The sequence below is a fragment of the Saccopteryx leptura genome, chromosome 1 (assembly GCF_036850995.1).
Source record: "Saccopteryx leptura isolate mSacLep1 chromosome 1, mSacLep1_pri_phased_curated, whole genome shotgun sequence".
NCBI classification, from domain to species: Eukaryota; Metazoa; Chordata; class Mammalia; order Chiroptera; family Emballonuridae; genus Saccopteryx; species Saccopteryx leptura.
The window spans coordinates 297892814-297905580 of NC_089503.1; the positions used below are offsets into that span (position 1 = coordinate 297892814).

A 12767-nucleotide genomic window follows, 5' to 3' on the forward strand; every position below is an offset into this window, starting at 1 on the left:
TAGGGAGACAGTAAAAAAGAGAAGTTGTTGGGTTATGAGGATGCATAGGTGTACACAGAAGATAGGACAGTGAAAATACTCTGTGTGATGCCATAATGATGGATACATGTCATTATAAACTTGTCCAAACCTATAGGATGTATGACGCCAAGAGTAAACTGTAACGTAAACTTTGGACTTTGGTGATTATGTTATCATATATCAATGTAGGTTCAGCAGCTGTAACAAATAGACCACTTTGATGGGGGATGTTACTAATGAGGAAGATATACATGTGTGGGGAATCTCTACATTCCTCTCAGTTTTGCTATCAACCTTATACTGCTCTGAAAAGTCTTCTTAAAAAAACTCTTGCAATTCAACAATAAGAAGTCAAATTAACTCAATAAAAAAATGAGCAAAAGATTTGAAAGCCTTTTCACACACACCCACACACACCCACACCCACCCACACCCACCCACGCACACACACACGTTATGTGCATGGCCTCCAAGCATAGGAGAAGATACTTCACAAATTGGTTGTCACAGAAATGGAAATTAAAAGCTCTACGTGATAACTCTACACATCCATTAGAATGGCTAAAATTAAGTGTTGCCAAGAATGTGCAATTATTAGAACTCTCATACACAGCCAGTAGGAATTCCAAATGATATAATTATTTTGGAAAACATTTTGATAACAGTTAAAAAAGTTGAAGATACACATGCCATGTCCCTTGGCATTTTTGGTCTTTACCTAAGAGAAACAAAAGGTATGTCCACACATCAACTTGTATATGAATGTTCATGGCAACTTCATTCTTAGTGGCCACAGACTGGAAACACCTGAATGTCTATCAACAAAAGAATCTATAGACCAGTTTTGGTCTATCCATACACTGGAATACTACTTTGAATGAAAAAGGAGTAAACTACTGACACACAAAAAAAGAGATGAATTTCAAAACCATTATGCAGAGTGAAAGAAGCCAGACATAAAGTACATTATATGATTCCATTTTGTGAAATTCTGGAGAAGACATGTCTAATATAGTAACACAAAAAATATTTCTGCAGCCAGGAGTGGGGAAGTGTGGACAGGAAAGGGGCACAAGGTAACCATTGACACTGATGGAAATGCTCGATGTCTTGATTGTGTTGGTAATTACACAGGTGTATGCATTTATCAAAAGTGTCAAGTGTACATTTAAAATGCGTGCATATTATGGATTTAAATAGGACTTTATAATTTAATTTTAAAGAAACTGAAAAATACTATTTGTCTATATAAAATGATCTGTCATGAAGGATAGTTTAGTTTTCCAAAAGTTACACATTTTGCCTTTAACACTAATTCCTGCTAAAAAGACAAACTGAATTGGAATAAACTTTCTAGAGCAGGGGTTGGGAACCTTTTTGGCTGAGAGAGCCATGAACGCCACATATACATATTTTAAAATGTAATTCCGTGAGAGTCATACAATGACCCGTGTATGTTACACATTATCCAATAAAAATTTGGTGTTGTCCCGGAGGACAGCTGTGATTGGCTCCAGCCACCCGCAATCATGAACATGAGCGGTAGGAAATGAATGGATTGTAATACATGAGAATGTTTTATATTTTTAACATTATTATTTTTTTATTAAAGATTTGTCTGCGAGCCAGATGCAGCCATCAAAAGTGCCACATCTGGCTCATGAGCCATAGGTTCCTGACCCTTGTTCTAGAGTAACCTTAACTTTTTGAAATTAGCACTTGCCTCTTATGCATAAACCTGCCATTAGTTTAGACTTCTCTCTAATTTTAGAATAATAAATAGTATTATTAAACTAGTCTGATAAATGCACAAAAGTTTTAAGAGGTATAAGAACATACAGATGATGTATTTCAGAATTGTACACTTGAAACCTATATAATTTTATTAGCCAGTGTCATGTCAATAAATTCAATAAAAATTTTTAAAGGACATACAAATTGATTGTATTAAAGTAGCAAACCAAATGTATTTTTTTTTAAGTTTCCCAGATGGCTATAAAAGGATATCAACTACATAAACAGGGAGCAAATGGGGACGAAATATGTTGAAACTGAGTGTTTTAGAGGAATAATAACAAATGCCTTATGTACTTACTATTTAAAAGAGAACAGGCCCTGGCTGGATAGCTCAGAGCAAGTTAGAGCATCATCTGGAAGTGCATAGGTTGCTGGTTCAATCCCTTGTCAGGGCACATACAGGAACAGATCTATGTGCCTGCCACTCTCTTGCTCTCTCCATTTCTCTCAAAAATTCAATGAACAGGCCTCACCTGTGGTGGCGCAGTGGATAAAGCATCAACCTGGAACACTCAGGTCTCCAATTTGAAACCCTGGGCTTTCCTGGTCAAGGCACATAAGGGAGTTGATGCTTCCTGCCCCTCCCCACTTCTCTTTCTCTGTGTCCTCTCTAAAATGAATAAATAAAATCTAAAATAAATGTTTTTAAAATGAATAAAAAGGATAAAAATTTTAAAATAAAAACATTTAAAAAAGTAAAGAAAAAGTAAAAAGAGAACAGCTCTCCTTAATCTATCCTTCAGTATTCCCTGTAACTAAAATAATTGCTTTAATAGCAATTCTATTTTTTAATAAATGTGAAATACTTTTGATAGTGGCAAATCCCCAAGTTTAAAATGTTACCATGCAGAGTAACATCATTTTGGCACATGGCTGCTAAAAGGTGGACTCAGTGTAGTCATTGGAATAAATACTTGTTTCTCTTCTTTCTTTTTCTTGCAGGTATAAGTGCAGTTTAGAATTGATAGCTAATGAATCACTGGCCTAATAATGAAACTGATTCCCCATTCAGTCCTTGTATAGACCTGCTAACATTAACTCAATTCTACATCAGTCTACATCACTGTCTGCAACCAACTGCTTTCCAAAGAAATGTCAGCTTATGTATTGTTTCTCATTGAGGTGAAATAAGAACTAAAGGGAAAAAATAGAATTGATAACTAACTCCAAATGGATCTGAGAGAAATTTGTTTTGTTTTTTTTCAGACACTTAAATGTTGCAGGCTTTGTGAATTTCAGTAGCCCGAGGGAATGGCTGTGGTGGAAAGACAGTGTAGGGTAGCATTGTGGAGTTTTTTTTTTCAGAAAATTTTATTCAGATGTTTAGTGTTTATAAGCTGATGAAAATACTACATTTGACACTATTTGAGCATTGCTAATGTATTAAACTGTAGCATGTGATTGTTTTTTCAGAACTGAATTTAAGATGTCAGTCTGCTCCTTTGGAGTAATAACCGTTACTGACCTGTAACTGATCAACGGTACTGTTATAGTTTTGGTATAAATAAACCACCTCAACATCTGATAATTTTCCTCTTCTCTCAGTGGCCCAATAGGGCTTAGATCCCCAATTTTAAAAATATCATAAAAACATTAACATGGATGTATCTTTTTTTGGTGTTGCCTTTCATATTGACAAAAATGAATAATTCTTGTGTAAGGCCATCTTAATGGGATTGGTTATGCAAGTTTGGAGATAAGGTGTACACTAGAGTTAAATTGATCTGTAGAATAAAGAGCAGAGGAATTTGAAGAGCAAATGGAAAAAAAAAAACTGGGAGGAAATTGACACCAAGGAAGCTGAGTACTTCTCGGTGGAAGGGGCGGTGAAAGCAACCTTCTACTCAACCATCATTCCCAGGAGAAAATATTTGTTGGGAGGGGTTAAATTGTGCAAGTTAAAGCCCATTCTCCTTCTCCACTATAGAGGTTTTGGTAAAATCTTTGTTCTTTTTTTTTTTTTTTAATTTATTCATTTTTAGAGAGGAGAGGGGGGGGAGAGAGAGAGAGAGAGAGAGAGAGAGGAGAGACAGAGAGAGAGAAGGGGGGAGGAGCTGGAAGCATCAACTCCCATATGTGCCTTGACCAGGCAAGCCCAGGGTTTCGAACCGGCAACCTCAGCATTTCCAGGTCGACGCTTTATCCACTGCGCCACCACAGGTCAGGGTTTTGGTAAAATCTAAGCAGCTCACTAATGATTGTTGTGAATGCTGTGAAGTCTTCAATGAAAGCAAGTAGCTGAATTCAATTAGTTTGTATATGAGATGAACACAGTGACAGCAAGTGATTACAGTGGAGTCAGAAGATAATGGACACTAAGGTTGGGATGGCAGTTCAATTGGTGCCTCCTAGAATTGGTCAGAATGCTGACATTAAGAAAACATTTTTGAGGGAAAGCTGACATTTATGAATTCACTCATTCATTCACTCAATACCTAGAGTGAGAAGTTCTTTACTGTGCTAGACACTGTGCCGAGCACTGGACTTGTGGGAGCGAACCTCCCAGACATCTCTGCAGTCATGCAGCTTTTAATCAGATAGGAATGAAAAGTATGGAACCAAAGGCATACAAATAGCTGTAAAATTATAATTGTGATAATTCCTGTAAAAGAAGCAGCATACTGTAAAAGCATGTAAGGAAGGTAACTGATTTTGACTGGGGCATCAAGAAAGCTGACCAAAGGAAAGGAATTATATTCACACCTAAAGCAAAATAAGATAAATCCTGATGAAGAAAAGAGAATATTCCAGCAATTTATTTACTAAGATTTGGTAAAATAGGAAGTAACAGAAAATCCAAAATAACAATGGCTTAAAAGGGAGAAGCTTATTTCACTCCCACTTTAAAGCTTAGAGCTAGCATCCCAAGGGTGGTAGAACTCACCAGTATGAAGAACCCAGGATTCTTCTATTTTATTTTTCAGTGTGTTTATCCTCATGGTCCTAGGTGACTGCTCTAGTTTCTGCCATTTCATGAGCATTCCAGTCAGAAGAAGGAGGAAGAGGAGGGCGAAGGACATGTTTCTTCATTTCACAACACTTCTTATAGCCCAAGGTTGTTACTTAATCACATGGCCACATCTAGCTGGAAAAGAAATGTGGTCTTTATTCAAAGCAACATGTGCTCAGCTAAAAGTTAGGGTTCTGTTGCTATAAAAAAAGAGGCATTGGCGTTCAGTTACTAAAGTCATAGAGGAGAGGGGAGAACATATATTGGGAGACAATTAACAGTGTCTGCAAGAGAAAACCTGTGTGCTTAGGAAAAGTTCTAGGTTAGAGGAAGTTTGATATATTCAAGGGAGAGAGACAGTCATAGTGTTTAAGTGCTATGAGCAAAGAGGAAGAAGAATGTTGGCAATGAGGCGAAACTACAGAGGCAATGAAGGCAGTCAGGCACAGCCTCTTGGACTATATTAAGAATTTTGAATTTTATCCCAAGAACAGTGAAAAGGTAGAAAAGGTTTTTAGGAAAGGATAACATTCACATTTTTATATATATTTTTTTCCTTTGGTCACTGTGTGGAGAGTGGATTAGAGACAACACTGGCAATGTAATCGAAGTTTACAATGGGTGTACTCTTTGGCATACAATTGCATATTTAGTCATTTATCCTGATAAAACCATTGGACAAGAATACAAAATCTGGAAGGACATAGCACTGAATATTTATAGTGGGAATAGGGTTATAAAAACTGCTCTTTCTCCTTTATAATTTTTTATTTTGAATGATTGGCTTTGCAATAAACATCTATTACTTTAACTTTCATTAAAAAATCAATAATCAGGCCCTGGCCGGTTGGCTCAGTGGTAGAGCGTTGGCCTGGCGTGCAGGAGTCCCGGGTTCGATTCCTAGTCAGGGCACACAGGAGAAGCGCCCATCTGCTTCTCCACCCCTCCCCCTCTCCTTCCTCTCTGTCTCTCTCTTCCCCTCCCGCAGCCAAGGCTCCATTGGATCAAAGTTGGCCCTGGTGCTGAGGATGGCTCTGTGGCCTCTGCCTCAGGTGCTAGAATGGCCTGGTTGCAGCAGAACGACGCCCCAGATGGGCAGAGCATCGCCCCCTGGTGGGCGTGCCGGGTGGATCCCGGTCGGGTGCATGCGGGAGTCTGTCTGACTGCCTCCCCGTTTCCAGCTTCAGAAAAAAATACAAAAAAAAAAATCAATAATCAATTTTATATATAACATAATTATTTTATATTTTAAATGTAGTGCTATATATAATAATTGTATAAACATGCTTTATAGAAAATATATGAAAATATATAATATATAGTCATATACAATATAATATGCACAATATATATTTTATATATAGTATATAATATATAATATATATTTATGATATATATACTATTATAATAAAATTCAATACTAAACTGTTTTTAAAAATATTATATATATTTTATATAGATATCACATCACAAGGAAATCCCATTTCTTCCATTTTAGACTGATATAACTATTCTAGAAGTATTTTTCTTTGAGCTAAAATTTATTTCCCCATGATATTTATGTATTATGACATTTATTCTTTGAAACAATGTAGAACTGATCCAATATGTCTTCTGCATAATTTCTATGTATTAACCAAGAAATCTGGTAGACTCAAACTTTATGTAAATTTAGGTTTATATTCTACAGAAGAACTTCCTGACATCAGGACCTTTAAAAACACAGTTGGATCTCTAGTAAAAGTTTAAGTCATTTGAAATAAAGGAAACAATTGAGTTTGTATGTTCTTGGGGCTTATTTCCCATAAATAATTGAAGGTTATACTGTTTGACTGGTGGTGGCACAGTAGATAGGGCATCAACATAAAATGCTGAGGTCCCTGGTTCAAAACCCCGAGGTTGCTGGCTGGAGCCCAAGGTTGCTGACTTGAAGTCCATGGTTGCTGGCTTGAACAAAGAGTTACTGGCTTGGCTGGAGCGCCCCAGTCAAGGCACATATGAGAAGCAATCAGTAAACAACTAAAGTGAAGCAAATATGGGTTGATGCTTCTTATCTCTCTCCTCCCCCTTCTTGTCTCTCTAATAAAAAATTGGAGATTATATTTAGTTTGATAAAATCTTTCTCAATAATTGTAAAGCAGTGAAGTGGAAAATTATGGTTTTAAACAGCTAATTTAGATATTGTCTTTGGGGGGCAGTACTAAACCACTGATAGATTTTGTTATTCTGCTAATGCTATTGGTAATGGCTAACAGAAGAGAAAATTAACAATAATGAGATATATGGAGATATATGATACAATTATATATACCTCATATTATATGTAAAATTTTCTAGGTAGTCAAGTGAGAATAATGATTTGAAATTCAGTCATTTAATAATTCATTCAACAATCATTAAATTTTATTATGCACAACACATGGTAAGAGATACAAGTGTGAATAATGCAATGTTTGCTTTCAGATAACTTAAAATTACCTGGGATAAATAAGCCATTCTTGTGTGTTTGTGTGTGTGGGCTATGTGTAGGTACACACCTCTTTTAGGATAACATTAATAATAATAAAACAGCAATATTTATTGATTATTTTTGTGTTCCAGTCACTGTCAAGCAATTAATTTTATCCTCATATGTCCCTGTCTAGTAGGAATTATTACTATGCCTCCTTTACAAATAAGGAAGCTGAGGATTAATAAGATTATGTGACATAATTGGAGATTTATGAACAGGGAAGAGACACAACGAAGTTTTTTGGGGGGAAGGAGAAAGAGACAGAGGAAGAAAAGAACTAATTAACATATAAAATGTTGATAATTCTTAGCCAAGAATGTAATGATTTATAGTGCTATGTCATCTCAACCTTGGTGGTCAAACCAATAAGTGATCATGAGTTGGTGAAGAAGATGCCTGTTTGATCATTCTGTTCATTTTTGAAGACAGCATTGATCATAATGATGCTCTTGCTATGTTAAGGTTTTTGACATCCCCAATTTTTTCACCTAGGTATTGCGTTGGATCAAGAATCCCAGTGATTATCACATTTTATTTTATTTTATTTTATTTTATTTTATTTTTCTGAAGTGAGAAGTGTGGGGAAACAGACTCCTATATGAGCCCGACCTGGATACACCTAGCATGCCCACCAGGGGGCAATGCTCGGCCCCTCTGGGGCATTGCTCCACTGCAATCGGAGACATTCTAGCACCTGAGGCAGAGGCCATGGAGCCATCCTCAGCCATGGAGCCATCCTCAGCCACTTGGCTCCAATGGAGCCTTGGGTGCGCGAGGGGGAGAGAGCAACAGAGAATGGAGAAGGAGAAGGGTGGAGAAGCAGATGGGCGCTTCTCCTGTGTGCCCTGATTGGGAATTGAACCTGGGACTTCCACACGCCAGGTCAATGCTCTACCACTGAGCCACTGGCTAGGGCAGATAATCACCTTTTATAACTGATTTGAGAAATGTGTACCTATGAAAGTATAGGATGCTATGTACCAAGCTACAGAAATTTTCACTGGCTGTCACAGACAACAAAATGCTTTTGGGAACAAATATGCGTCTTCAATTTAAATTGTGGTTGCATTAGCTTGGTTGTTCAATATACTGCCTTTTACAGGTTATTGGGCTGAATAAGAGGCCATGTAATGTGGTTAAGGGAGTAAGCTCTAGAGTCAGGCAGTCTAGGTAGGAATCCTTTTTCTGCCACTTACCAGCTCTGTGACCTGGGGTTTTACCTGACCTTTCTGTGTCTTAGTTTAATATTTGCCTCAAGGGATGGTTGTGTGAATTAAAATGATGAATAATAATGCTTAAAAGACTATAGCTATTACGATTATTATATTTTAGAGATAGTAACTGATTGGGAATTTTTTTTTTACAGAGACAGAGAGAGTCAGAGAGAGGGATAGATAGGGACAGACAGACAGGAACAGAGAGAGATGAGAAGCATCAATCATTTTTGTTGCAACACCTTAATTGTTAATTGATTGCTTTCTCCTATGTGCCTTGACCATGGGCCTTCAGCAGACCGAGTAACCCCTTGCTCAAGCCAGCGACCTTGGGTCCAAGCTGGTGAGCTTTTGCTCAAACCAGATGAGCCCATGCTCAAGCTGGCAACCTCGGGGTTTCAAATCTGGGTCCTCCGCATCCCAGTCCGATGCTTTATCCACTGCGCCACCACCTGGTCAGGCGGGAAATTATTTAACTTCATAATTTCTCATTTATTGAAAATTGATAAAGGGGAATTTAAGATGTGAATGCCAAAAATAGTCTTATAAAGTCTTTTATTCTATTTTTTAAAGCAACAATGTTTTAAGGAGTAGGGGTGCTATTTGCATTTAAATATATACATATATACTTAATATCTTTACTAACTTCAACAGTCATGATCTATTAGTATTGTGCTGAAGATTCTAAGGCAAACTTACTGCTTACTGCTTTTTTTCTCTACAAGAAAATTCACCTTGCTGAGCATTCAGCAGGCTCTTTTAATATGGAATTTCCCCCAAGTTCTGGCAAAATTTCTTACATTATTTCTTTGATAATTTCCTACCAACTCTACATGGAAGCGTTAGTTTGATCCCCTACATTTCTTAACTTTTAACTTCTTCTCATCTTTGTTCTATCTTCTGGGAGATTTCCTCAGACTTATTTTCCAACTCTTCTATCGGATTTTATGTCTACTGCTCACAATCATTAGGGGATATTTCTTCTTTTTTTTTTTCAAATATTTTATTTATTGATTTTTAGAGAGAGGGGAGAGAGAGAGAAGGGGGAGGAGCAGGAAGCATCAACTCCCATATGTGCCTTGACCAGGCAAGCCCAAGGTTTTGAACCGGCAACCTCAATGTTCCAGGTCGACGCTTTATCCCATTGCGCCACCATAGGTCAGGCCATTAGGGGATATTTCAAAGTGAATATGAACTGATAAAATATCCCCTAATATTTGTTCTGTAGTATTCAGTTCTCATTCCAGGGATGCAAATATCTTGTTTCTTTGAGGCTACTATTTATAGCTTTTTTTTCTGTGTATTTATTTTGGTCTCTGTTAAAGGCTTCCTTTAAATATGTGATCTTTAGGTTCTTGTTCAAATTTTACTTAAAAAATTAGAAAGTGTTTATGTGGGTGGAATTTGTTGCGATGCAGGCTTCCTAGTAGGCGTTAAGGCAGACCCCATCGCCATTTTCCTCGGTACTCATAGATCTTTCCTCTGAGGTTAATTTTTGTAGAGAAGAATATTTATTCTCTTCTGTCTGGGGAAGGGGTGAATTATTAACTGAGCTGCAATATTCTTTAAAGGAAATATATGGGTAGGCACCAGGATAGGGTGGCAATCTTCATTGACTACATAGATACTTAATTCCTTTGATTTTATAGAGATGCCCCTCTGCTCACTATGCATGGATTCTTAGAATTCATAATTGCTTTGCTTTAACCTCACCAGAAAGTAAGCCTCCAGTTTCTTGTCAGGTGGTAAGAGCTTAGTTTCCCAGCTGGATGAGAAGGAGACGGGTCTAGGAGGTCTAACTCTTTCTAATACATCATGTCCGTGCTGTTTAGCCCCATCTGTGCCTACCCCTTCAAAGGTAGTGAGCCTCTGCCATGGGTAAGCCCTTTCCAGCGTGCCGAGTTGTGGACAGGCGGCTCTTCGTTCCCCTTGCAGGTGTTTTGCTTTCAGTTTTCTCAGATTTGCTGAATCAGGTAATATCTACCCATCTGTTTATTATGATCCAAAACTCTTCTTGATATTGCTCATCCGCTTTTTAACGTCCCTTCTTTTGTCTTTGCATTGAGGGTTTAGACAATGTTCAAAATGGAAGTCGTAGGATTAATATAAAAAGTGTTATCCCTCTTTGTATGTATAATATAAAATGTGATTAATCATTTTTTTTTCCAAAAAGGAAACTACCTTTTGGGGGACATAGTGAGAAAATAGGCTTTGTGGTAATTTCTATTTCAAAAAAGTATTTGCATGCTATTCCTCTGAATGCATTTAGAAATCATTAGATTATTTTTTTTTCATTTGTTGCTGTTCAACTATTTCTTGGGTCATTTTCATGTCCTATTCTTGGTTACAAAGTTTATATCTTATCAGTCTTTCTTACTCAGTTTTTTTCACTTACAACTTAAAAGTGAATTGCACATGTTTTTGGCTGAGTTGCATGGCACAGGCACATGAATAACTATGGCCAGAATTAAGCTGACTTGCTAAAATACACCATAAGAAATTTAAATTTAATTGATATTAAGGTAACTGAATAACATTGATATAATATATTGGTATAATATAAATTTAATTTCAGAGAACTTCATCTACAATAAATTTGTCACCAGGAGAAGTGGAAGAAGAAGATGAGGATGAAAACACTTGTGGGCCCTCAGGACTCTGGGAAGCGTTAACTCCTTGTAATGGATGTAGGAACCTTGGTTTCCCCATCCTTGCACAGGTAATGGTTTGCTTTTCTTAAGATACGGTAAATGCAAAAAATGGTTGCCTATCTTTTTAAGTAAATCCTCCCTGCCCTGGAAATCCAGTTAGTTTCTTAACTTTGTAATTTTTCTTCAGTTAAGGTCAGTAATATATTTATATAACTTGTTATACATATATGTATATGCAAATACATACTTTGCATCATTTTATGTGGTTGTTTTATTTTGGTCATAATGCTACTTCCAGAAAAATTGAGTTGCTTATGAGATTTTAATATTTATGATCCAGAAATATTTCATTTTCAAGAATGCCATTTTGAAATTAAATCCCAACTTTTATTATTAAAATAATAATAAATGATTTACGAGAAAACATATTAGGGTTCTTCAAAAGCATAGTGATATTTTTTTCTTAGCACAATAGAATATTGTAGAATAATGCATGGCATTATTCAGTACAACCCAAAAATGAGAGGAGAACACTAAAACATTAACTACAATTTTGAAACCATTTTGCTATTCATTAAGTAAATTTTAATTTTATTGTATCACCTTTAAATTTCTATTGTATCCTATGGACCACAAGTCCTTAGGGGAGTTTCAGAAATAAATAAAATAAGTCAAACAGAGTTAGGAAATTTGAAGCCACAGTGAAAATATTTCTACACAAAAGTGAATAAGCATGTAGTTTAAAGAAAACAGTATAATGGCAAAGGTATGTATGTATACCTACATGGAGCATGGGTGGAAAAATAGTTCAGGATAGGAAAGAATGGACAGTAATTATCCAGAATAGTATTATATCTCAAAAATAGTATTTTCTGTTTTGTAACAATAGGAAGTTATTGTGTCTAAGAAGTAATCACATTTTTTTGTGTTTATATCATGAGCAATTTGATGATATCTACTAAAATTCCAATATTAATTTATTGTAAAGTGCTAAATAGGATTATCAAATCAGCATATAGTACTTAAAGAATCTCTTCACCTTAATATGGACTGTTTCTAGGACATTGAGACACTATATCCTAATCAATACACAATTGTTATATACTTGACTGTGAGTTCCATAAAAGTAGCTGCTCACCATCTATGATCTAATGCTAACGTAGTTCCTGGTATATTGTCAGAATTAAGTAATAGTTGCATAAAACAGTGAACAAATGAGTAAATTTTAGGGTCTCATGTCTTCACTCAGGGTTTTTACATATAGAGTTTTATTTTATATCTTTAAGGGTATAGGAGAAAGGAAATTAAGAAAAATAGGTGTTATTTTAGTCATATACCTTTTTCTGCTTAAAAGTTTACCAGTGATTGAATACCTTTACCTATATTTTTTGTTTCATAAAATTAACTTCTTTGTATTTTATATTTAAAAGAATATAATTCTTAGACAGTATTAGGGCTCTGAGCCATCATTAATATATGACTATATATGGTTATTCACCACTTTACTAACATTTAATTTAATTTAATTTTATTAGCCTTGGTAGCAAGATTGGTAATAACTTGCTTTTTGTTTTAAAAATTTTAATATTAGATATTTTTATTTGGTTATCTTTCTGTGAAGA

General features: G+C 36.0%; 1 protein-coding gene across 5 annotated transcripts in view; it reads left to right on the plus strand.

Moving 5' to 3' along the window:
- Nucleotides 1–12767, plus strand: part of ANKS1B (ankyrin repeat and sterile alpha motif domain containing 1B) — a 1043795-nt gene that overhangs the window by 252540 nt on the left and 778488 nt on the right. For all 5 annotated transcript variants that reach the window (XM_066357188.1, XM_066357179.1, XM_066357202.1 and 2 more), the window contains exon 9: nt 11070–11213. In XM_066357188.1, coding sequence (XP_066213285.1) covers nt 11070–11213 — 144 coding nt within the window. The remainder of the gene's footprint in view (nt 1–11069; nt 11214–12767) is intronic.